The sequence below is a fragment of the Cebidichthys violaceus genome, unplaced genomic scaffold (assembly GCF_023349555.1).
Source record: "Cebidichthys violaceus isolate CVI_PGR_0920_01 unplaced genomic scaffold, fCebVio1.0.p SCAF_14, whole genome shotgun sequence".
Taxonomy (NCBI): Eukaryota; Metazoa; Chordata; class Actinopteri; order Perciformes; family Stichaeidae; genus Cebidichthys; species Cebidichthys violaceus.
In genome coordinates, this window is record NW_027176307.1 from 6,131,107 (window position 1) to 6,157,722 (window position 26,616).

Consider the following 26,616-nt stretch of genomic DNA (forward strand, 5'->3'; position numbering starts at 1 on the left):
CTCATTCCCCAACCAGAAAGCCTGGATGAATGGAGAGGTGATGGTACTAGCCAAAGCGAAAAAAAACAGGGAAGCATGCATCATCACCAGAGCAAAACTGAAAGCTGGCATCAAGGAGGCAAAGTGGAGACGTCAAGAGAGACTCCATGCGTGTGTGCATGCTTGTGTACATGTGTGTCACTGTTTGCCATGGTTTTTGGAGCACCTGTGTGTTAGAGGCTAATTAATAGGGGTTCGAGTGTGATGGTTCACAGTTTACCGTGTGGGTTTAGGAGTGGAGCAGAGACTCAGGTGCAGAGTCAGGCTGGATCCAAACTGCCACCGGGCTCCGGGGGACGGATGGGAAAGAAGGCTCTGGACGCGGGATCTCAGGTGGGCAGCCAGACTGTCAAAGTTTCTCCGGGCCCAGGAGCTCGGGGGGACGGCCGGGCTGCCAAAGCTGCTCCGGGCACAGGAGCTCTGGGGGACGGCCGGACTGTCGAAGCTGCTCCGGGCACAGGAGCTCGGGCGGACTGCCGAAGCTGCTCTGGCACAAGAGCTCGGCCAGAAGGGCTCAGGGCACAGGGGCTCGGACGGCCCGATGGGCAGAAGGGCTCAGGACACAGGGGCTCGGACTCTCGGAGACGGAACTCTGGGGAACAGGACTTGGACTCTCGGAGACGGGACTCCGGGGAACGGAGTGATGGCCCAGTGGGGTAAGGGGCTGGAGGACGCTGCCGCTCAGAGGTGGCAGCAGCAGGAACTGGAGATTGGCGTTCGGCACCAGGGTCAGGAACTGGAACCCGCTGCGGCTCGGAGACGGCAGCGGCAGGAACTGGTGATTGCTGGCGTTCGGCAGCGGGGTCAGGAACTAGTGATCGCTGGCGTCTGGCAGCGGGGTCAGGAACTGGAACCCTCTGCGGCTCGGAGGAGACAGCGGCCGGGTCCGGGAGTGGCTGCGGCTCGGAGGAGACAACGACGGCAGGAACTGGAGGTCGCCGCTGCTTGGAGACGGCAGGAACTGGCGGTCGCCGCTGCTCGGAGACAGAGACGGCAGGAACTGGAGGTGGCACTGCTCGGAGATGGAGACCGCAGGAACTGGCGGTCGCCGCTGCTTGGAGATGACGACGGCAGGAACTGGAGGTTGCCACTGCGGCGGTGGTGGCCGGGTCCAGGGATAGCTGTGGCGCTGAGGCGGCGGCGGCCAGGTCCGGGGATAGCTGCGGCACTGAGGAGACAGCTGGAGTCGGCCTGACCACCGACAGGACGCGGGGAGCTGGAGTCATCTGTGGCCCTGCGGAGGCAGCGGCCGGAACTGGAACCCACGGAGGTGGAGGAGTTTAGCCTTCTGGACGCTCAGAGATGCTCAGAGGCCCTCCCCTGGCCCAACACTGGACATGGGGAACTGGGGAAAACTGCGCCCCAGCGGGAATGGGGAATTGATCCTTCTTCCCACGTCTCTCCTTCTCAGGGGTGAAAAGGCAGTTTAACTCGAGCTCGAAGCAAGCCCGCTGGAAGCTCAGAGGCCCTGGCGACCCTCCTCTGGCCCAGCATATCTCCCTAAGTGGGTCCAACAGGTAAGGTGCAACGCGCACCAAGTGGTGGTCTGCTGAGTCGCATATCTGCCCTCTGTACCAAAACCATGAGTCCAATCAACATATTATGGGGACCATGAGAGAGATAAGACTCTGCCAAACGCCTAGAATTGTTTTTTATGTTTGTGGGGTTAAAAATGTGAGCTACAGAGCAAAATACAAAACTGGTACCGTCTGCTTTCTTTGAGAAATTAGTGGTCTGATTTAACATGGAGTCTAATAGAGCAGTTGGTTGGAGTTCATGTCGCTTTCCGACTCTTTGAGCCAAATGAGTAAGTCCATTGGATTCCACAGACGCATGCGTGCAACCGTCACATTTTGACCAAAATTGTCTAGAAAGAGTAAAAATTGTGGGAATAGAAGCAATTTGTTTGGAAAAATCACAGAATACTTTTCATGCTCTGCTCCACTCTGACCGTGATGTCATCACTCTAGCGCTGCACATTCCGTGCAATACACACCCATTATAAAATCTGAAACGGACCCTAAGTTTTCCTGAAACTTAATCTGTGACTTCATGAAAACTGTGCTAGCTATCAAAATGCCCATTTTCTCAAAGAAAGCAGATGGTACCAGTTTTTTGTATTTTGCTCTGTAGCTCACATTTTTAACACCAAACATAAAAACCACATCAACGCATTCAGCATGTCTTATCTTTCTCATAATACCCAAATGTTGATTCATGGTTTTGGTATAGGGGGCAGAGGTTTGACAGGTGGTTTTGTTCAAAATCACTGTTTACTCTAACCATTCTTAATTAGTCTGCCTCTAACACCCAGGTGCGTCCTCACCGTGGCAACCAGTGACACACATGCACACGTGTCACCTCAGATACAGACAAGAGAGGACCGAGCTCCACATCTCTAAGTGCCCTAATGGTAACATTTTAAATACCACAAACATAAAATATATCAATGCGTATCAAGTCTTTCCTCTTAGTTGAGAATAATATTTTGGTGATTTGATTCATGGTTTTTTTTTGCCTTACACATGTTACTATGAAGCAATAGCTGCTCTCATCATTTCCAATGATATGTACAGTATCTAAAACAAAGGTATATATCTCAAATACAGAAATATTTTCCAAAGGTTTCTCAAACAAAGATGTATATCTCAAATACAGAAATGACGGGAGCAATTTGTGGACTGTCAAGCGATTTGTGGACTGTCAACAAATACAAGATTCAATCCAAGATTATGAATCTTAAATGCACAAATGAGAGAAGCGACCTCAATGATACTACTGGTAATATTGGCGTATATATATATATTGCCTTGTATATTTATATTTATATATATATATGTATATATATATATATATTTTTATATATATATATATATATATATATATGTATATATATATATATTTGTATATGTATATATATTTGTGTATATGTATATTATTTCTGTATTCATGCATATATTGAATGTGTCCCATATTACTACATTGGACACCCCTCACTCACCCATTACCTGGAGCACACATAAAATGGACACACACACACACACACACACACACACACACACACACACACACACACACACACACATGTATCCATATATATCCATTTTGCTGGACCTCCGTTTCTTACTCTTATACCAATCAGTCTGAACCTATGTTATTCTCCTCAGTTTGCTTTTGTCCCCTTTGTTTTTAGACCTGTATAATTTCATGAGTCCTTTATTTGTTCATATACGTGTCTGCACTTGTTTTGTACGTATTTGACTACACAATTAAAGAAAAAAAGTGCTACGGGCTATTCTTATTTTTCCAATTATTCCATGTTTCCATTTCCTTTCTTCTTTCCCTCCTTGGCTCTCTCATCTGCGCCAACTGTTATTTTTCTGTGTGAGCTGACGTCGTGTCTTCCAGTACGCAGCGGCGGCGTGGAGACCCAACCAAAGCGCATTACTAGCTATTTTGCGTCGGAGTGAGGTGGATCCTAACAACTAGCAGTACAGAGGAGCTGTCCCGCAGCATTCTGACGTAAATACATAACAAATAAAAAAAACAAACCATCATACTGTAAACGTTAGATTCTTCAATTTAGTATCGTCTCCTGTTTCGGACGCCCATGGTATTAACGACTTCACAATGATGCGGCGAGCAGTGAGTATGCGCTCCTGAAGACCACCGTGGGTGATGAGAGAAAAGGAGCTGCATCGAACAGTTTCTCAGCCTCTACAGTAGTAGCACACGCCGCGGATTATGTGTGTTTACTCCCTGTCGTCCTCCATCCTCTCTCGGTTAAAGTCGTCGAAATTCACCGAAAGGACCATGAGAGATTAAAAACATTTATTTCATCCTACAGCAGCACAAAGAGCAGGAGAATCAAGATGAAATTTCCGATTGAAAATCCAAGGAAACCAGGGAACATGAACCCTCCACCAGGTTAGACTATGAATTAATCATTTATATTATTTTCGTAAAGACTGCAGTGAGTCTTTTAGCAAAAGATTGCTATCCAATCTGCATTCCCCCGTTAGATTGTATATTGAATGTGGTGAAAATTTATCTTAAAATCATCTCATTACTGCGTGTTTTGAAATGAAATGCTGCAGTCTGAAACTGTCCCTTCATACAGTCTTTATAGCCTTTAGCTGGTCTGCAACCACTGTGATTGTTTCTATCAGGCAGCTCCTGCAGGCTTGCAGAGGAATATGGTAAGACAGAGAGGCTGATGCTGAAAAGCTTACTACAGCTGCGTCTTTACTGGGGCTCTAAACACGAGGGGGACATGTGTTGATACATGAGCAACGATTCAGTGGGAGGGAAGGAAAAAAGAGAAATCTGTTTGAGCTTATTATGCCCACAAGGAGGCTTTGCGGGAACATCTAAACAGGCACTGTCAGTCAACAACAGCTTCAATGTGATGCAGTAGAGAGATATGGTTGAAACATTACCTCATCCACTGGTGGGTAAAAACACCAAGATTCTGCATGTGTGTCACGTTCTCCTACAGCTTCATCATCAGCTCATGTTTACCCGGCAATAACAGGTGATTTTACTGTTCAGAACATGACCTTTGAGAGAGATATGACAGCCTTCTTTCATTTAAAGCTTTGCTCCCACACAATTAGTTCAGTCTGGGAGCTGCATTCACATGCAGCTGCAGAGAAAGCAGTTTTCTATACTCATTGGTTACATTAATGAATCAAAGCAGTTGATTCTATTGGTTTTCATAAGCGTGCTCAGTGTCAGAGACATGTGGCGATTCGATAACCCACTTTTGCATAACAGTGAACAGATGATGAAATGTCAAAAGCCAATTATTTTGTTTTGGTGGCTGTCAGTCACACCCGGAGCTAATCAACACCATTGGAGTCTAAGCACAGTCAACAGTTCCAAGAGACATTTAGCATTATGTTACCTTTTCTATAGCAACACTGAGCACTTTTAATAAGATACACAAATGGGTTCATTATAGTATTTAATAACGTCCAGGTTCACTTTATAACTTTTTCCATATTTTTTCAACCACATCTCTCAATCCTCTTCAGCTGTTTTCATCACTGCTACTGCAATGCCAGAGTTTTTTATTAAAAACTAAAATCTTCAATGCATCAGCAAACTCTGCTGGTGAAGATTGTGCAATGCAGTTGAAAGCTCTGGAAAAAGCTAGTAAATGGTTGTAAGATTTTCTGTTTAGATACTATTTCCAAGGTCAAAAATAATTTGTCTTGGGCTGCAACCTATTATTACAGTATTTTCATTGTTGTTCAATCCGCCAGATATCCCCACCATCAATGTTTATGTGAAATCTATGAAATTTACGAAAATAGTAAAAGACCAAGACCAAAACCTTAAGATATTCAGTATATTATTCCAACTTCTGTGGGTATGAACGATGTTATAATGATGATTCAGTGGTGGGGTTACTAAACTATAGAATGGCATTCCCATAAAGTGTGGGAACTTGCAAGTGACAACTTTTTGAAAGGATTGTCACAATTGATCAACATCAATGCAGCAGAACTAAACATATCCTGACTGTCGAGTGCAACACAAATCGGCTGCATCGCGGTGCGGATCCTCCTTTGACGCACATCAATTGATACCTGTAGCATAAAATATCCGCCTCATGCAGACAGAATAGCACTCAGGCTGCAGTAGAATAAATATTGTTTCTAGATCATCAACAGTTATATTTACAACTATTTCACTGTTAACTAATCTAAAATGTTTATAAAATAAATAACATTCCTGAGTGAAGTTTATAAAGAATGAAGAACACAGACATCAGATGTCCTCTGACATCTGTCCTCTGACCTCCTGTTCTCTGTCCTCTGACCTCTGTCATCTGACCACCTGTCCTCTGACCTCTGTCATTTGACCTCCTGTCCTCTGTCCTCTGACTTCCTGTCCTCTGACCTCCTGTCCTCTGTCCTCCTGTCCTCTGACCTCCTGTCCTCTTGTCATCTGACCTCTGTCCTCCAGGGCCCTGTTTCAGAAAGCAAGTTTAACAAACTCTGAGACTAACCCTGAACTCTGAGTTGACTAACCCTGAGATTAGTTAGGCTTGTGCATGAGTGAATGAAAAAAATCAAAGGAGTGCCGATTCCACGATTCACCATGGCAACAGGTAAATAAAAGGCAAGCATCCATTTTGATCCAGTGGACATATATATATTAATGCATGTAAATTATGTATGGACTGTGCACATTTATCAGAGCAAGGAGCAGTGTCAATAATTTACAACAATTATGATTAATTACGTATTGTCCATTAATTCATTATTTACCAGATTATGATAAAGTGGTGGAATCTGACTGTGCATTCAACCGTAGCCTACATTTTTAATAGATTTGTTCAACCTTAATCTGACGGGTAAAAAGCACAGGGGCCAAAAGTGAAAAATATAGATCAATAGACATAAGCTCACAATCGGATTCAGCAATAATATGTTTGATGATCTAAACGTTAAAATACAGTGGATTTTAAATGTTTAAATGATCTATTTGGAACATTCAGTTTATTTCAGCTACCTCAACAAATGTAGTAAAGTTTAACCCAGTCTGAAATGCTGTTAAACACGTTCACATCATGCTTTCAAAGTACATTCTACAGCTGCACCACAATCCTGCTCACTCAGAAATATTAACATATAATCTCAAATATTATTGAATTGTTCTCCATCAGTGACAGGTGACATCAGCTGTGTGCAGAGTCACAGCATTGTATTTTCATATAAAAATGTCCACTTGCAAAAAGGACACACAGAGGTTTTATTCTGTGCTAAGCCTGACTTGACTCTGTGTAATATTTGAACATGAGCGCAAAAAAATCTGCTGTTCAAAGAAATTACTGTCATGACATAAAATAAGTAACTTTAACTTTCCCTGAGGAACAAACTCATATCCTACCAGTATTTATATTCTAACAGATGGTCAACCTCTGCTACTGTAGCGCTGCTATAGGCATTTTGATACAAACAGAATGAATGAGGAAATGAAACAGCGTGTCTGCTCTGAAAGAGAGAGGGGACAGAGAGAAGTTAAAGCTGAAAACCCAGCATTTCCCTCATCTCAGGGTTAACTAATACAGGGTTTTACTGAACCTGCTTTCTGAAACAGGACCCTGGCTGCTTTGTCTCAGCCAGCAGAGACGTTTACAAGAACAGACTAAGATAAACAGTCAAACTACAGACAAACAGCTTTTGTTTAAGCTTGTTTGGAAAAAACAAAAATTACGTTTGACCAACCTTTCGTGTTGTGCTTGGGTAAACATAGTTGCAGTGGATGAGAGACTGTGGACAGAGCAGACTGAATTAGGTTTCACTTTAGTTTACATGTCCATGCTTGTTGAAAAGATTAATTGATTAAGTATTGGCTTTTTACTCCCAAATATTGTATTGCACTAACAGTAAGGAGCGCAGTATCCATCAACTTGAGTAATCTTCACTTCACTTGGTTCACTTCAGTGTGTGTGCTTGGGTCCATGTACGTGTGGAGTTGGAGGAGCTCATCCTGACAGAAAGAGGAGATGTTCGCTGCGGTGTGATAATAAATGACACAAACACATTATATGGTACTAACAAAAAACACCAGTAACGTCAGGGCTTATCAATACTCTGATCTTTAATAATTATACATTGGGGCCTGTTTAATATTGCATTTCAGTAGCCATCCCTACCTTCAGATACCGTAAAAATATAGAGCCAGTGTTCAGTTTGTCTGCTCTTGGCTGCTGTAGAATTATGGTGGTGCAAGGTGGTGGACTCCGTGGAAGAGGACCTGCTTCCTATGTAGATAAAATGTTTTTTTCTAAGCTAACAAAAATACAGCAATTCTTAGTTTCAGGTGATTATACACTGATTAAAACATGTTAAATTGTAAATGGACTTGTACTTGTATAGTGCCTTTCTAGTCTTCCAACCAGAGCTTTAACACTACATGTCATTCACACATTCACACACTGATGACAGGGGCTAACATGCAATGTGTCACTATCCATCAGGACTAACTAAGCATTCACAACAATTTGGGGTTAAGTGTCTTGCCCAAGGACACATCGACATGGACTAGCGGAGCCGAGGATTAAACCGCTGATCATCTGATTGAAGGACATCCCACTCTACTGAGCCACAGTCGTTATAATATCCAAAACATAGATATGAATATTATATTCCATTTCTGCCAATTAATCGCCCACTTTTCATTAATAAACTTCTTGTTCTGAGATGCATTCTTCGGATGTTTCAGCGTAGGGATTTTGACACAGACAGAGAGCATTCCGTGGTGGGGGTAGGCTTAATCAGCATTGTGGGAACTTAAAATTTAACCTAATAGTTCATTAATATGTAAAAGTCCCACACTCTGGCTTTTAAAAGGCCGGCCATATTATCTGCCAAGGGAATTTACCAATGTTTTTGTTGCTTCTGTTCACATTCCTCCTGATACAAATTCATAAAATGCACTACAGGAAATGTGTAGCATAAAGGGCCTGCAACCCTGTGTTGTACAATGACAATAAATTAACATTGAGACGCTGCAGCACTCGTTACACAATTAATTTGTCCTTTGTTTCAGTGGAAGTCCAGACAAACCTGGTCCCCCCCAAGAAGGTGCAGCCAGGCATGCTTCAGTCCAGCCTGGTGCACGCCAGCGTGGCCACCATGCAGAACCCAATGGGCTGCTCTCTGCCGCGGCTCTCTGTCTCCTCCCGCCCCCCCAGCATGGTGGTCAGCATGGAAGCGGTGGCTGACGGCTCAGCTCCCTTCACCATGATGAAGCTGAAGACGGTGTTAGCAGTGTTTGTGGTGGTGGTGGCCTACCTGGTGGCAGGGGGCTTGGTGTTCCGGGCGCTGGAGCAGCCCTTTGAAAACAACCAGAAGATCACCATCACAGCAGAGAAGGCTGCCTTCCTGCAGAGACACCCATGTGTGTCCCCAGACGAGCTGGAGGCTCTCATCAAGGTAAGAACAGCCATTGGTTGATACTGCAGCCGTTCCTCAGCCCTGGATATGGTCCCCAGTGGAGACTCGGGTCTAATGAAACCTGAGCTTCATATCGATCTGACTCCATTCAAGCTCCACACACACTTCACACTCCAGACACCCTGGAATTGGATACAAACCACACTGAGCTACATACTACACATACTAAAATGGAGCATCTTAATCGCTCCCTTACATCCCTGAAACTCCTTGAAGTTTTGTGAATCTAAAAATAATATTCCCTTGAGATGTTTTTGTATGATTAGTCCACTAATCTTGAATTTTTTTGACTGTCGCCCCATAGCCATCATCCGGGTCCCTTGGTGCCTGTAATCCCCTGAACATTAATACCAATTATTGTGAATAACAGATTTGATTAACAGTTGATTAGACAGTTGGAATATATTCATCATTAGTTTCCCAGGGAGCAAAATAACCATGTGAATATAAATATTGTGTGTTAAACAAATGCAACGGTTATACATTTGACATTAAAACTTTAGTTAGGTCTTGTTATACACAAATAGGGACCAATCATAAAGCAGAAAGAAAGCTTTCATTTCAACAAGGGAGGGGACACTAATGACCTGCATTCTGGTGAATTTTTATGCAACAATTTATGGTGGTAATGTGATTATTTATGTAAAGAAAAACACTACATATAATGGAATACAATGCAGGAAGGCTCTCAGGCATCTAGTTTTACATTTAAATAGTTATGTTATCCCTGCATTTGAATGACTAAATTGTCATTAAGAAATGGAAAGACAAACCTCAACGTCCACCTTTCTAAAAAACGTCCCCTGAAGTTCTTTGAATGTCCCTGTTGGGAACCACTAGGTTAATTGCTTCATTAAAAAATCCAACACATAAATTGAAAAAAATAGATAACAATTTAATGTGTGGTTCAAACCAGCATGGGCCAGCATGGGCCAGATGCACCAGCTGTTCACAAGTTCAAACTAAGCCTTACAATAATGTATAGTGTTTAGTAAGCAAAGTTTTACATATCACTAAATTAAAGAAATGGCTCCCCACAAACTAGTTCTTACATAGAAATAAGTTATTGTTAACATTTTACACCAAGTAACTTTTGTAGCTGACTGAACCAACTGGCCAAATTAGTTTGCTGTTAAAAAACTTGTTTGGAGGTAAGATTGTAAGAGGTAATATAAAAATGTGTTAGTCACATCTGACCTGACCTAAACCTGATTGAAATGCTGTTTAATGATGTAATTGATGGGAAGATTTTTTAAATAAATTGATGAATGCCAATAACAATAATAGCAATCTGACAACTATCTCCCTAAAACACTTTGCCATGTTTGCATAAATAACTAAAACAACATCATACCTATATTTGAAAAAGTTGATCAAGTTCAATATATCATTACAAATCAGTGGTGGGCCATCAGGGCCTGGCCTAAACAGAATCACAAAATTATAGTTATTTTATAATTTAATCATTTTTCATAAATACACTACATGTATTCTAATTATTTTTCCCATTAGCTTATTTTCTCATTGCACAGCTACTGTCTTCCTCAGTTGCTCTGCTTCCAGCGCTGCAGCGCTGCTTCCAGTGCAGCTTCCAGTGCAGCTTGTTTTAAGTAGAGTTTTTATCCAATCAGATTTCACCCCTATGTCTCTAGGTAAGAAGAGAGGCCTGAGGCCTGCTGGATAGCCTTTGCAGATTAAAGTATATGGGAATGATATTGTTGATTGTTATAGTCTTCAACCAATCAGATCTTTAGTTTGACATGTTGGGCGCATTTCTTTGACGTGCCAGAGTATTCTAGGTAGCCTAAAACTACGTCAGCAATAACATGCAGCTCAGCATTAACGTGCGGCGTGATTGGTCAGTGGGCTAGCATATCTGTTTTGACGCTGAAGCTGCTTTCAGAAGTTAGTATTAGTAGTAAGAGTTCAAGTTGAAAGATATGTAAGAAGTTATGACATTGGCATGACATTTTTAGCGTTTTGCTTGGTGTAGATTCTTTTTTTTTTACCTAGCTTTGTTTTTTTAACACTCAATGGCTGAAGGAGGAGAAGAAAGGAATTTCTCAAGAAAGACATTTCCAGAAAAGCTGGACATCGCAAGAAAGGGTCGGCCAACCCCACAGCTAGCAGCCCTGACCCAGCCAGGAGAAGGATTTGTATGAATGGTATTTCTGGCTGACAGCGTTGGAAAAGTGTTGCACATTTAACGGCTAAGAATGCGATTCATTTGCAACTGAGCTCTTGGTGTTTGGAGCTATGCTAGGCTAACCAAGGCAGCAACACGACACCACAGCACGGCAGAACACTTACAAGCTATGGTGCTTTTGAAAACTATTGCTGAGACCTGAATGGATCTACAACTCAACGAACGAACAACTGCGGTATTGAGCTCTTTGTTAACAAAGAAAGGAGGATGGACTTTGTCTTTAAGTGAACAGCATCTTTGGTAAGTGAACTGCTTTGTTTTTACATCTGCAGTAGCATTACTACTGTGTTAATTTGTCTGTCGTGTCATTTTTATGATAAGGTTAATATTGTTCCCTCTGATGTGAATAATATTTGAATGGCCCCGTGCTCTTCAGTGTGCGGTGGAATACGTGTTGTTGCGCTACAGTGTTGTTGGATTGATTTGTCATGCTTTGTTGTCATATAAATATATGTAAGGTTCTTGTGAGTTTGCTCTTGTCATTGTGTTAATTACGTAGATTTTTACTATATGCATAGTCCGTTAATGACACAGCTTCCCGGGGTTAGAGTCGGACATTTGATTCTCTGTTTGGGGCTTTGTTTTCTTTAACAAAGCAAGAATTATGGTCTGGGGAAATGGGGATTGTGTAGCGATTGCTTTAGCCCTGTTTGAATCCGTAGGGTACAGCTAAATGCTGCAGGGAGAGTTTGTAGCTTGTGTGCTGCTGTTGCTTTCCTGTTAAGCTAGTTTAGCGTAGCGTCACGTGTAGAATGTTTTTCTTCCGGGGTCGGAGTGTCAGACAGCTGTCTTTTACGTCATGTGGGTTGCCAGTTTGAGCGCAGTCCTCCGAAAACATTATATTTCCAACAATTTAAGCTTCTGCATTTTCCAAATGCACTAGTATTATTCAAACGTATTGTTTGGTTCGTAAGACTCGTACCGAATGGTTTAATACGAATGCGTGTATTGTTACATCCCTAGAAACAAATAATAACCGTAGCTGTGGCGTCATAATGAGGTTATTAGAAGGTGGTTCAACTGTAGTAGGACAGCACAGAAGGCCCAGGTATAAAATGTACGGCCCGCTACTGTTACAAATACATCTTTCGTGTCACAGCTCTGCCCCTTCTCTGCTGTCACTCTATCTCTCACTCACCTAATCAACTCATTTAGTGCACCTGTTAGTCACACCCACCTCATCAGCCCAATCACTCTCACCTGCTCTCTCTGCTGCACCTACTATTTAGACCCCAGTCTCACACACACTCACTGCCAGATCGTTCTCCGCTTCCATGCAAGACCTTCCAGCGTTTCCCTTTGGACTGATTTCCCGTTACCGACCCTGCCTGTCTTGGACTACCCCGCCTTGCCTCTGCCCCGGTTAATTCACTCAGTCTTCTGTCCCCGACCCCGAGATACCGACCCTGCCTGTTTGTGACTACCCTGCCTTGTCTCTGCCCCGGTAATTCACTGTCTTCTGTCCCCGACCACGAGAGCCTGCCGCTGTATTCCTGTGAAGATTCAACCTGTTGTCTGTTCTGAAGAGAATAAAGCTTTGATTCAAATCATCCACCACGGGACCATCAGCTTCCACATCCTGCAAACCCCTCACATCCCCCTTATTCTGGGATACCCCTGGCTGCGTCGACACAATCCTCACATCGACTGGACTACAGCGATTTTTTTTTTTCGGGGTTGGAGCCCGTCCTGTCATCTAGTCTGCCTGAAGCGAGCCACCGTTCCACGAGGTCCCGCGCTCACCAATTCCATGCCTGAACTTACTGGGGTTCCCGTGGAATACTTGGACTTTAAGGAGGTTTTCAACAAGTCCAGGGCCATGTCTCTGCCTCCCCACCGTCCGTATGAGTGTGCCATCGACCTCCATCCTGGTACGTTCCCACCTAAGGGGCGCCTTTATTCCCTGTCGGCTCCTGAAAGAGAAGCGATGGACAATTATATTAATGAATCCCTGGCTTCCGGTCTCATACGCCCCTCGTCCTCTCCCGCAGGGGCTGGATTCTTCTTTGTGGAGAAGAAAGACAAAACTCTCAGACCCTGCATCGACTACCGGGGCTTAAATGAAATCACGATTACGAACCGGTACCCCTTGCCACTCATCGCAACGGCCTTCGAGCTACTTCAAGGAGCCACCATCTTCTCCAAGCTCGACCATCACAACGCCTATCACCTGGTCTGGATCAGAGAAGGGGATGAGTGGAAGATGGCATTCAATACACCTAAAGGACATTATGAATACCTTGTGATGCCCTTTGGCTTAACCAATGTCCCCGCCATCTTCCAGGCACTGGTTAACAACGTGCTCCGAGACATGTTGGACTGGCACGTATTTGTCTACCTCGACAACATCTTGATCTTCTCCAAGAACCAAGAGGACCACGTCCAGTCCGTGCTTCAACGCCGACTGGAGAACTCCCTGTTTGTGAAGGCGGAGAAGTGCGAGTTTCATGTTCCCACGGTTTAATTCCTGGGATATATCGTTTCCCAGGGCAGCATCCAGATGGACCCCGCTAAGGTTGCTGCTGTCACTACCTGGCCTGTCCCTAACTCCCGCAAGCAACTTCAATGTTTCCTCCTAGATCCCTTTCCTGTGGATCCCTGCAGCCGAAGAGGCCTTCCAGAACCTGAAGTCCAGGTTCACCTCAGCACCCATCCTCCAAGTCCCGGATCCGGACAGACAATTTGTGGTGGAGGTGGATTCCTCCGACATAGGGGTTGGGGGTGTTCTGTCCCAGCGCTCAGCCACTGACCAAAAGCTCCATCCCTGCGCCTTTTGCTCGCGTCGGCTTTCCCCCGCCGAGAGAAACTATGACATTGGTAACCGAGAACTACTAGCAGTGAAGCTGGCCCTGGAAAAGTGGCGGCATTGGTTGGAGGGGACCAAGCTCCCATTTCTGGTTTGGACCGACCATAAGAACCTGGAGTACATCCGCACGGCCAAGAGACTCAATTCCCGACAGGCCCGGTGGTTGTTATTCTTCACACGGTTCCACTTCACGCTCTGCTATTGCCCCGGGTCCCGCAATGTCAAGCCTGATGCCCTTTCCCGTTAGTTCCAGGGGGAAGAGGAACCTACCTCTGGCTCCCTCCTAACCATCTGTTTGTCCCTCAGGGCCTTCGGTCCGACGTCCTCCAGTGGGCCCACTCCTCTAAACTTACCTGCCACCTGGGTATCCGAAGAACCCAGGACGCTCTTTGGCAGCGCTTCTGGTGGGTCTCGCTCAACGAGGACACCAAGGAATTCATCAACGCCTGCCCAGTCTGCAATCAACACAAGCCTTCTCACCAGTCTCCGGCCGGCCTTCTGCAGCCTCTCCCAGTGCCTCATTGTCCGTGGTCCGACATCTCCCTGGACTTTGTCACTGGGCTACCACCATCTGAGGGCCACACGTCCATCCTGACTGTGGTCAACAGGTTTAGCAAGATGGCCCATTTTATTCCTCTGCCCAAACTCCCGTCTGCTAAAGAGACTGCAGAACTCATATCCCAGCACATCTTCCGCCTGCATGGGATTCCAGTCGACGTAGTCGCCGACCGAGGTCCTCAGTTCACCTCCATCTTCTGGAGGGAATCCTGTGCTCTGCTGGGGGCCACCGTCAGTCTGTCCTCTGGGTTTCACCCCCAATCCAACGGCCAGATGAAGAGGAAGAACCAGGAGATGGCCATCCTGCCTCCTGGTCCCGCCAGCTGATGTGGGTAGAATACGCGCACAACTCCCTGACCAGCTCCGCCACAGGCTTGTCACCCTTCCAGTGATCTTATGGGTTCCAGCCGCCTTTGTTCCCCGCGGTGGAGAAGGAAGTTTCCTGCCCTTCAGTCCAGACCTTCATCCGCCGCTGCCACCAGACCTGGACAAAGGCCCGAGCAACCCTGCTCCGGTCTGCCGACCGCTACGCAACAGCAGCTAATCGACACTGCACTCCAGCCCCCATCTACCAGGTGGGTCAGAGGGTGTGGTTGTCGACTTGGGACCTACCCTTGCGGGTGGAGTCCAGAAAACTGGGCCATAGATTCATCGGGCCTTTTGAGATCGAGAGGATCATCAACCCTGCCGGCAGTGAGGCACAAGCTCCCCAAAGCCATGCGCATCCACCCCACATTCCATGTATCCAAGGTCAAACCTGTCCGGGAGAGTCCATTGGTGCCAGCTGCTCCTCCTCCTCTGCCCCCTCGCATTGTTGAAGGAGGCCCTGTCTACACGGTTCATCGCCTGCTTCGCTTCCGCCGCTGGGGGAGAGGTCTTCAGTACCTGGTCGACTGGGAAGGATACGGTCCGGAAGAGAGGCAAGGGGTGCCGGCTCGTAACATCTCCGACCCCCGAATCATAGCCCGGTTTCATCAGCAGCATCCAGAACAACCTTCCAGAACCAAGACGCCTGCCAGAAAGACCCAGCAGGTTCCCGGCGCTGGCTATGAGGGCCCTTCCTCCGGGGCAAAGGGCTATTCCTGTGAAGATTCAACCTGTTGTGTGTTCTGAAGAGACTAAAGCTTCGATTCAAATCATCCCTGGTGTTTGTCGTACTGCTCCTGGGTCCTTACTACACCCGTTACATTTCATCTTCAAACTGTTAGTTTAGGAAGTTATATAACAGCTTGTGAAGCAGCAGTGACTTCCTGTTTACATAGTTGCTTTTGATTGGACAGTGCTACAAATGGTTCCTGGTAACCAATTTACACATCACTTAAGTCTTCACTAGCTAAGGCATTCCTTAAGTTTAGAGGTGCAACCAGATCAAAGGATAGGTTTACAATTTCTCAAGTCAGTCTTTAAACAATAGTGAGGTGCCCATACAAACACTGAACTTGAGTTTTCTCGTCATCATTTCCTCCTGTTCTACTGGCCCCAAAGCTTCAATGCAGTCACCATTCATTCTGTATAAAAATATACAATGGAATAATTAATAAATCTACTTCGCTGTCCGTCATTGTTATTGCCTCGCTACACGGTACAAGCAAAGTACGCTAGTTGTTCTGTTGTTGGCTGCAAGAACCAACAGAAAAGTTTCCCTGTACATAAGACCAAGTGGATTAAATTTATTTTTGACTGAAATGTCCCAACAACTGGAAAACTCTTTGTCAACAAGGGTCAGTACACAGCAGGATTCACTTCAAAACTGAAGATCAAGGATGGATAAATACTGGCTTTCTGTGACCCAACTTCAAACAGGGAAGCAATTGGTGATTCTGATGCGTGTCTGAACGTAACTCTCATGAGACGGTGCGAGTTCCAAGATGGCGGCCCCCAGCTGCTAGACTACTATTGAAACAAACTTTTCTCATCGGACTTAAAATCTTTTCTTTTCCCCTTCACCCATTAACTATTTCACTCAAAACTGGACTACAATATCATTTGAACTGGACCATCTGGAAGAATATATTGACGAGTGCTTCGACCGAATCTGCATCATGGACAAGGACAATGCAAACAACAAAGTTATGAAACAAACCATCCTGGATTTACAAGCATGCATTATGAGACAATCTAGTTTTCACCGGCATTAATGAACAAACCACATAAGACCCCAAAAAATCTATCAAATAATTCATGTCCATATAGCTCAAACTACCCGCAGAGACCGTCAACAACATAACATTCCACCCCGTACACGGTCTGGGACCGAGGAAGACAACAATAACCAACCACGGCCAATCATCGCTAAATTTAAACACTACAAACAAAAAGAACAGTTTAGACAACAAGGCAGGCAGCTCAAAGGAACGGATTATGGACTCAACGATCAATATCCAAAAGAAATTATATAACAAGGCAAAGTTCAGTTTCCAATCCGTAAACACATGATGAAAGAAGGAAAGAAAGCAATAATATCACTGGACAAACTATACATAGATGGACAATTGTACCGCAATAAGGACGTAACCCCCTGACTGTTCTAGACCCCCCACGCCCTCCCTCTCTTTCTCTCTCTCCCGCCTCTAAAACTCCGCATCCACACACGAAACCCCCCATCGTAGTTTAGGTATGCCCCCTTCTTTTTTCTTTGCATTGCACTGTTTCGATTATTATACTGTATAGTATTGCACCTACGTCTCACTGTACCAGACAGTATGAACTCCGATCTGGAGCACACATTCCCTTGCATTTTTGTTTTGTGTATTGTTTTACTTACTTTGTTGTGTTCATGTTCCTATTTGTGTTTGTTTTTCCCTGATTCATGTCTGCAGGTCCTGCTGTGTCATTCACACGCACACACGCACACACGCACACACACACACACACACACACACACACACACACACACACACACACACACACACACACACACACATTTATCAACATTAATGTCATCTATCAAATTCTTAACCTGGAATATCCGTGGAATTGGTTCTCAGGCAACACAAATACAAGTTCTGAATCATCTGGCTAAACTGCAAGCAGATATATGCTTAATACAAGAAACACACCTCTCAGAATCAGACCACAACAAATTTAATTTAAATCACCACAATTCAACTCACTCATTCTGGGCTCACTACAACACAAAACAAAGAGGGGTATGTATTTTAATTAACAAAAAAGTTTAATTTGTCCATAACTCCACCATCACACCCTGAAGGTTTTATCATTATAAACAGTGGTGATTTTAGGCTGAAATCTTTGGTGGGGCAATTTTATATGACGTCATGTCACTGTCACAAAAATAGAGGTAGCTGATTATTATAAGCAGTAGGCCTATATAGACCAGTAAGATATGCTATGGGCTGCATTTTGATTGCCAGCAGGGAGCAGAAATCCTATTTCAAATACATTTTGCATGCTTCAGCGCTCAGCGTGACACAAAGATGTTGCCTATAATACAGCATGGAAGCAAAATGATTGCCACAAAGTAAAAAGATTAGATAGACACATAGTTCAAATAACTTGCATAATTTATTAAGCTTGTTGCACACGTGTGGCATACAATATGAAGCGAAAGGCACAACTGAAACAAATAACAGCAACAAAACATGCTGCTAAATGAGCAAAACTTTGTAAAAAGACGATATCCTTGCAGGTTGCATTGATACATCCATCAGCTCCAAAAAAAAAAGAAAAAGGTTAGACTCGCCAATGCAGATCACTTAAATAGGAAGTTGGCGCGGTGGTGCTTTGCTTGAGCAAACCTCTCGATGACTTTGCTGTTAAAATCCACCAGTCCATGAACCAACGGATTTTCAATGGAAAGCATGGAGAGGGCGTTACGAGAGTTTTCGCAGTTTACGCAATATTCGAGTCGAGTTGCTAGGCAGATTTCGTGGGGCACATCCGAAAGTGCCCCATCTCCCAATGTAAACTTTGGCCTGTGTGGTTCACGCTCATTGGTGTTTCCATGGCAACACTCTTACGCTTGCGCCGCTGCCCCACAGAGCAGAGAGGGACAGCAGAGAGGAGCATTTCACAGAGCAAGCACCCAGACAGAAACACACACGAATCAAATTACTCCAAAACAGGACTATAAAGCTTGTGAGTCAAGTTTATTCACACACACATTCACGCTACTTTGCATATTAAATCAAATAAATAAGATGTATTGAGGTTTCTGCACAACAGCGCCATCTGGATCTGGTGGGGCAGTGCCCCACGTGCCCCTAATGTAGAAACGGCACTGATTATAAACATATCCATCAACAATACTCCAGTCACAATCTGTAATGTTTATGGCCAAAACACTGACACTCATCCTTTTTTCATAATTTGTTTTCATCCTTCTCAAACATTTGCAACTGCCCAGTCATAATAGGAGGCGATTTTAACACAGTTATCGACCCATCAGTTGACAGATCTAATATTATAAATAATAAGCGTACCTGGCAATCCACAGAAACAATAAAACGTTAAAAAGTTTATGAGCGATTTTGGTCTTGGCGATAGGTGGCGATTACAGCACCCAAACTCAAGAGAATACTCATTCTTCTCACCGGTTCACCACTCATGCTCACGCATTGACTTCTTCCTCAACAGCAATTCAATTATATCTAATATTTCAGACTCGAAGATCCATCCTATCATTATTAGCAACCATGCTCCCGTAATATTTATATGGAACAGAATTACCATACATAAACCTATCACTAGATGACGCTTCAATACATCTCTTCTCATAGACCCTCAGTTTGACAGCCTCATTTAGAAATAAAATGATTCCCCAGAGTCATCACCAACCCTTCAGTGGGAAACAGGGAAAGCAGTTTTAAGAGGAATAATCATCTCATTCTCCGTTTATAAAAAAAAAGAAAGAAAAACAACAAGAAGCTGAACTGGAACAACAAATCAACCAACTCAAAATCATTAATGCAAGTATAGCCAACAGCGGAAACCCAGAATGAATTAAGAAAGTACAAATTCCAAATAAACAAAATTATAAATAATAAAACTCAATTCCTCACACAGACTTTTCACTATAGCAATAAATCCGGTAAATATTTGGCAAATCAAATTAAACGAAATAAAGAAAATACAATAATCTCAATCATTAAGGACTCAGCAGGGAAGCCCACAAATTCACCCGATGACGATGATGATTAAAATCTTCAGAAATGTTTATGCCAATTCACCTGAAAAGGACCCAAATCAAGAAGACATCAACTCATTTGTCAACAGCATTGATCTACCACAGCTTAACAAATACAAACCAACATACTTGACTCACCATTAACACACAGGACAAACTTTTTACTGCCCTCAATCTTATGCTCAATAACAAGGCACCAGGTCCCGATGGCTTCCCTGCTGAGTTCTATAAACACTTCTGGTTCATTCTAGCTCCACTCTTTAACAAAATGATAACTGAAATAAAGCAAAATTTGCAATTTCCAGCTAACATGAACACAGCCAGTATATCATTTCTCCTCAAACCAAACAAAGATCCAACTCTTCCATCTAGTTACCATCCCATTTCTCTCCTCAATATAGATATCAAAATCATCACTAAGGCACTAACTCACGTATGGTACAGTAAATGTTCAAACTTACTACTACTCTGTCTTCTTGGCTGCGGTTAACCTGGTGTTTAATCAGAGATTAGACTGCATGAGAACACTACATCAATATTAAATCATTTAATTCAGATCTCCCTCCATTGACATCAAAGCCTGTTCAACATCACTACAAGAAATAAACTACCATCCAAAATCTACAAAATAATCTACACCTAACAATATCCCTCCATTCAAAGAAATGGGAACAAGTCCTACAGATCGTCCCCAGTGCTGACTTCTGGACCTACTCTCTATCCACTAACACAAACATGCAACTCATTCAATTATTCATAGAGTACAGTACAAAGGGAAAAGAGTATACGCACCTATATGCATACCACATGGGACTGCACACCAATTAAGCAATTCTCACAACAATCTCTCCCTCCATTTGGGCTGCCACATCCCATTCTCCCCTCCACTCTGCTTACTGGGAGACACGTCCAACATAAACCTAAACAACACGTCCAGTAGAATACTCTCCATAGCTCTAATCATCGCCAAGAAAACTATCCTCATGAACTGGAAATCAAGGCACAAAATCAGTATCACACTTGGGAAAAGTTTACTAATCAAATACATATCAATGAAAAATACAATATGCCTCTATAAAGAAGCGTACCGCTGACTGTGCCATAATCTGGAATCCATTTGTCAATTCCCTCCATTCTTAAATTCCTCACAGATTTCACTCATCACCTCTTTTTGGTGTCCACCATCCACACATCAACTCATCTGCCATTACACATATACCATGATCCCAACATATTCTATCTGACATACACTCACAGGCATCACAAACGTGCACCCAAGAAACATAAACACACTCTATCCTCACCTGTCTTTTAATTATTATAATTTTTTTATTAATTTATTTTTTATTTTTTTTAAATAAAAAAACAATATTTTTTATTATAAAACTATCACTCTTCTCACTCTCCCTCTTAACTGCTTGTGAGCCATTTTCCCTTCTTCTTTGTTTATTTTACTCTTTATTAACAATGATATGATAATGATTTGTATAGCACCAAAAACAGAGTTTACAAAGTCCTTTAACAGACGAAGCAGCAAAAGCAAGGCAATAATAGCAATAACAGAAAGCTAAAATAATTTAGTAAAATATTTTAGCAAAATCAGCAAATAAAAATAAAGCAGTAAAGCGATGTATGATGGTGAGGAGGCCGCAGACCCCTCACTCTGATGTTTCTTTGAGCAACGAAGTCACACCAAAAAGTCAGCTGGATCCGGTTTACTATAAAAAAAGTATTTAATAATTCACAGAAGCTAAAAGACAGTTACAAACTGAATCACACTATCGATAGTAAGGATTCGCAAAGCCCAGTTCAAACACTCCCCTATCCAACAGGCCCACAATGTCAGTTAGCTGTAAAATAGGATCGGCAAGAACTAAATAACTTCTCTCTGACCAATGTTTGTATACACGAAAATCAGTGGTTTACTTTCAAAATCCAGAATTAGCTTCAGTGACTGGCTGAAATTCAAATGTCTCCTCCTGGCCTCAGACAATGCTCACTATTGGTCTAAGTCAGGGATTCCCAAAGTGTGGTGCGCGTGAGCTGCCTCTAGGGGGTGCGCGAGAGGAAAAATGTAATGGTGGTCTAATGGTGTAATAAGTCATATTAAATATAATGAAAACAAAATTTAACTGGGAGTTTTCACAAAATAAAAACATGAATTCTAAAAATTCCCTTTATAAGATTTAAATTTAATATTAAAAACGTACAATTTAATAAACAAATGCACTTCAGCTCCTGCCGCCAGACTGTCTTTTACTACACACTAGCTAGCCTAGCTTGTGCAGCTAACATCATCTAACAGCTAACTTCATTCATTCAGCAACATTCATGCAAATATGCTAAACTGGCTGAAATCGGGGAAACTGTCAGGTGGGACATCTGAAGCTATCAGTCATAAAAGAGGAGAGGGACAGAGAGAAAGAGAGAGGAATCGGAGGTGAGAGAAACGGAGTGGTGCGTTGGAGAGAGACCGGGAGAAGAAATGGAGCAGGAGTCAGAGAAAGATGAGACGAAGGAGACCGAAAAGGAGGAAGGGATTGCACAGACAAATCGGGAGCACATAGGCCCATCACAGAGTCAAGGTGAAAAAAGAGGAAACGAGAGTGAGCATCAGACTAGGAAAAAAAAGAGGAAATATGATGAAAATTATTTGGATCAGGGCTTCACTTGGATTGGCTAACAGCTGTCTGAAGCCCTCTTATTTATTTCGCCACCTGAACACCAAGCATGCCAGTGCAAGTCAAAAGCCCCTTACATTTTTTATATCCAAATTGGAGGAGTTACAAAACAGCCAAAAACAACTGCAGTCTCATTTATGTGTTGGGTGTACAAAAAACGCACTACGGCCTTCATATCTGGTCACTGTCATAAAAACATGTCCCTAGTCCAGACCCAGAGCAGGACCGGCTTTCTCTCAGTTTATTACCACTAAAGAAAAGCGAGCGACAGCTAAATAACATTAGCAACAATATTAACTTTCAAAGGAGGAAACAAAAGCAGCTAGCATTCGCTAACGTTAGCTAGTGTTCGCTAACATGTGCAAAATATAAAGGCAGTCAACAGACTTACAGTTTACTGTCTGTAAAGTAGTTGTACATTCTCCCACTAACGATAAATATGCAAATATCCATTATTACCTTGTTTAAATGAGTTGCCTTGAAGAGCAGACGGTTTTCACTTCAGAAGTTCGGCGAAGCAAGGTAATAGCGGACATCAGAATTCACAGGGAGCGACCAGATGCAAAGTCATATGGTCACGTGACATGTAAACCTCTGGTCTTAAGTGAAACTACAATTTTACTGAAAGTATTGCTTTTAATTTGGTCTATGGGGAGTGCTATTTGCTTTTAGGCAAAGTGAAGAAAACATGTTTAAACTGGAAAACCATGATTTTCGATTAGACCAAATTAAAAATATACTTTACATGAATGATACAGTCGTTTCACTTTTTTCAGTGTAGTTACATTTTCCCCCATTTTGAATGTTTGGAAAATCACATTTTTGCTATCTCTTCCTAGACAGTAGGTCTGATAGGAACTTTTCTGTGGATCATTATTGGACACATTTTATTAAAGGTTATTAATATCTCGTTGATATCTTATGTCATTTTTTTAATATTGACCTATGAACTTCCAAAGGGTATCAAAATGCTGTGGGTCCGCACAAAACCAAATCATCACAAAACTTGCAGGATATCTTGAAAGAGTATCTGAAACATCCGGAAAGTTTCATACAAATCGACCACTAGGTGGCGCCCAACTGAAAACCACATTTCAGCCCTCACTTGATTTGTCCGATTGAGTTAAAATTTGACAGACACGTCCAGCAAAATAACTTCATAGGTACGCCCACTAGATTTTGTGCCATTTTGAAGTTTAAAATTATTTATTTTTTTCTAAAAGAGTGCCTGAAATATTCCCTGAAAGTTTCAATGAAATTGACTCTTCAAAGTAAAAACTTGCAGGATATGTTTCATGATGATGTTAACCCACTTTTGTAAAACTATTGTGAAACCACTCAATTTGTGGCACCACCAGTATCACTCCTTTCCATGCGGTGACTGTGGCTCAGAGGTAGAGCTCGGTGCCTGCAGTCGGAAGATTAGGAGTTTGATTCTCCGGCACATCCATAGGTGTGTGGATGTAAATGAAGATTGACTTGTAGTATTAGATCAAGCTAAATCTGCGCAACACTGAAAAGGTGTCAAGTCCATTTATCATTGTCCTAGTTACTGAAGAGTCTGATTCTTCTCAGTCTTTCTTTAGACAGTGTCATGATCTTGGTTTTGGTTTAGTTTGTTTCCTGTTTTATTTTGAAGTTCCCTGTCTCTTGCATCTTGTGGTGCTTTGATTTCCTGTTTTTGTGGTTTTCCCTCCTTTTTTTCTGTAGATCACCTGTGGTGTATCAGTCTCGTCTGCCTTGCTCTGTCCCTTGTGTTTCTTCCACCAATCAGCTTTCAGCTTGCCCCTGTGTCTTGTTGTCTGATTAGTTTCTTGTGTATTTATAGTCCTGTCTTTTGTCTGTTGGTTGTCGGTTCGTCTGCTATGTTTGTATCCCTCATATCCTTTTTATCTTGGATTTTGGGTACATCCCAAGTATCTTCATTGTAATGTCCTCGCTCCTCGCTTGAACTGGAAGTTGTTTTGCTCCGCCATATTGACGGTCGTCCCAAAGCTCTTATTTAGCTCGGAGGAGCGAGGAGGGATCTCTGAGAAGCCATGAGCGAGGACGCACGAGAACAGCCTTCCAGGAAGTGTTTTAACGGCCGACTTGCCCCCTAATTGTTCATCAGTTATGTGATTGGACGCTGCAGCCGATTGGACTGATATGATTTTTTTCAACATGTAAACAGTGAAGACAGATCTCAGATTAAACTCAAGCTTTATATTTGATTAGTTTTCCGATTCACCATCTGGTTTAAATAAATGTTCATTGTAGACTGAACAACAAAAGGACCACAAACAACTTTCTTCATTTGTTAGAAAGATTTGTCTTTTTCATGATCTGATATTTCCCTCAATAACTTTTATTATGGATACTGTTGTGACTGATTTCAGTAACTAGCCACTCGGCTGTGTGCGGGAGAAGATTCTGTTCCTTACTCGCTTGTACAAAGAGATTCCAGGCCTTTCGTGTCTTTGGGTGAGGTTCCCGTTTAATTACAGTTCACAAATGACAATACAACTTGATATCACTTATCTTCCTGGTCTCCCTCTGGTGTGTCTGGTTTGCGGTAAAAACCGTGCCATCTCCCCGTCACTCATGCATCATTACCTCTGTCAGTTGCACCTGTGCCCCATATATAAACTACCTGCCACACAAATACACACTGCCACCCGTGGTCAACCTGAGATAGGCTCCCAATTCAAACATATAATACACAGACATAACTAATGGCTCCTACAGATACAATTAAAGTCAGAGAGAGCTGGAGAGACAAAATACTTTTTAGATCATTTATCATCATTTCCATTCAGTCACGTGAGGCTGATCATTCCTGAGTGTCTGGTTTGATGAGTTATATAATTTAAGAGAAACCATATTCATATTCTGGGTTATTTAATAGCCACGTCACAATCACAATTTCAAAATGCAAATAATTCATAAATATGATAAACGCATTCCGCCAGTAGAAATCGATCCTGCACCTATAAACAGGATACAGAACACAGTTTGTTAAAGAGGTAACAGGCACCAGAGAGAAAACACCTCTACAGTGATGATTACTGTGTGTCTTTATTAGTTTTTAGTATTATTAGTTACATTATTAAGTACAGTGATTATGTGTGCAGACACAAACTATCAAAAGTCTCTCCAGCTGTTAAAGCCATGACAGCTGATCCAGCTGTGATCAGCGGCTGCCGTCATCAGAAACAGACGTCGCTTCACGTGACGCAACTGAGGAAAGGACGCCTCATGTCTCTTATTAAAAAATATCTCCTCTCTCCTCACATTGTTTCCTTGCGTCTCTCCATGCATGGAAAGGACGCAAGTGAGGGAAACGTGGAATTAAGAGACTTGGGATGTACCCAGTGTGTTAAATGTTCTTTAATTTCAAGCAAGCCAACTTATAGGTACCCTAAGGAAGTTTGACCTCTAGCAGTGCTATGGAGCAGTTGTTTTGGGGAGTTAATGACTAGTCGATTAATCAACTAATTGTTGTCAATCTATTTTTCTAGCTCTAGTGCTGGTTCAGTTTGTCCATGGGAGCAAGCTTAACACTGGGGGAAGCATTATTAGCTTGGTAAAGTTACAAAATAATGTGGTCACAGAGCACTACTTTAAAATTGTTATAATCATATCTACAACATAATCATCTACGATATTTTGTGTAGGGCCTGAGAAAGTATATAGTAGTATGCTGGTAATTTTTATACTTTTTGTAAAATCACCACTTTTTTTTACATTTTCTGGTTGTACCTTATGATCTGTCATTAAGTTTTGAATGACCTACTGACTCCATCCTCTTTTTTTCTTTATCACATTTTATATTACATCTATAGTAACTTACATTGTTGCTTTACATTACACTCAGCGGTGACTTTATTTGATTTCAGTATCCCACAGAAACACAGACACAAACTGATAATTCTTAATATACCCTCTTTTATTGTTATTTATTCTTATTTATTGACATATACAATGCAAAAGTAAAAACTAGGTCTGTGGCAAATCTACAAATATGTGACAAAATGTAACTATTTTACTTTAATTTGACTCTCTGACAAGGTGGATCAGTTGTGTCCTTGAGTCATTGCCCTTTAGCTGGCAACACAGCTGCGCACAGAGTGTGGCTCATTACACTGAGACTCCATCTGCCAGGATGGACACTTGCAGGGAAAACTGGCACAGAGTGTGATGCCTACTCCCGATACCAGCCTCGTCCC

At 42.7% G+C, this 26,616-nt stretch overlaps 1 protein-coding gene across 1 annotated transcript in view; it reads left to right on the forward strand.

Moving 5' to 3' along the window:
* The first annotated feature begins 3,495 nt into the window (after positions 1 to 3,495).
* LOC137871052 (potassium channel subfamily K member 10-like) overlaps positions 3,496 to 26,616 on the forward strand; it is a 47,506-nt gene continuing 24,385 nt past the window's right edge. The window contains exons 1-2 of the mRNA XM_068708613.1: positions 3,496 to 3,966; positions 8,605 to 8,990. Of these exons, the coding sequence (XP_068564714.1) occupies positions 3,912 to 3,966; positions 8,605 to 8,990 (441 nt within the window). The 5' untranslated portion in view covers positions 3,496 to 3,911. The remainder of the gene's footprint in view (positions 3,967 to 8,604; positions 8,991 to 26,616) is intronic.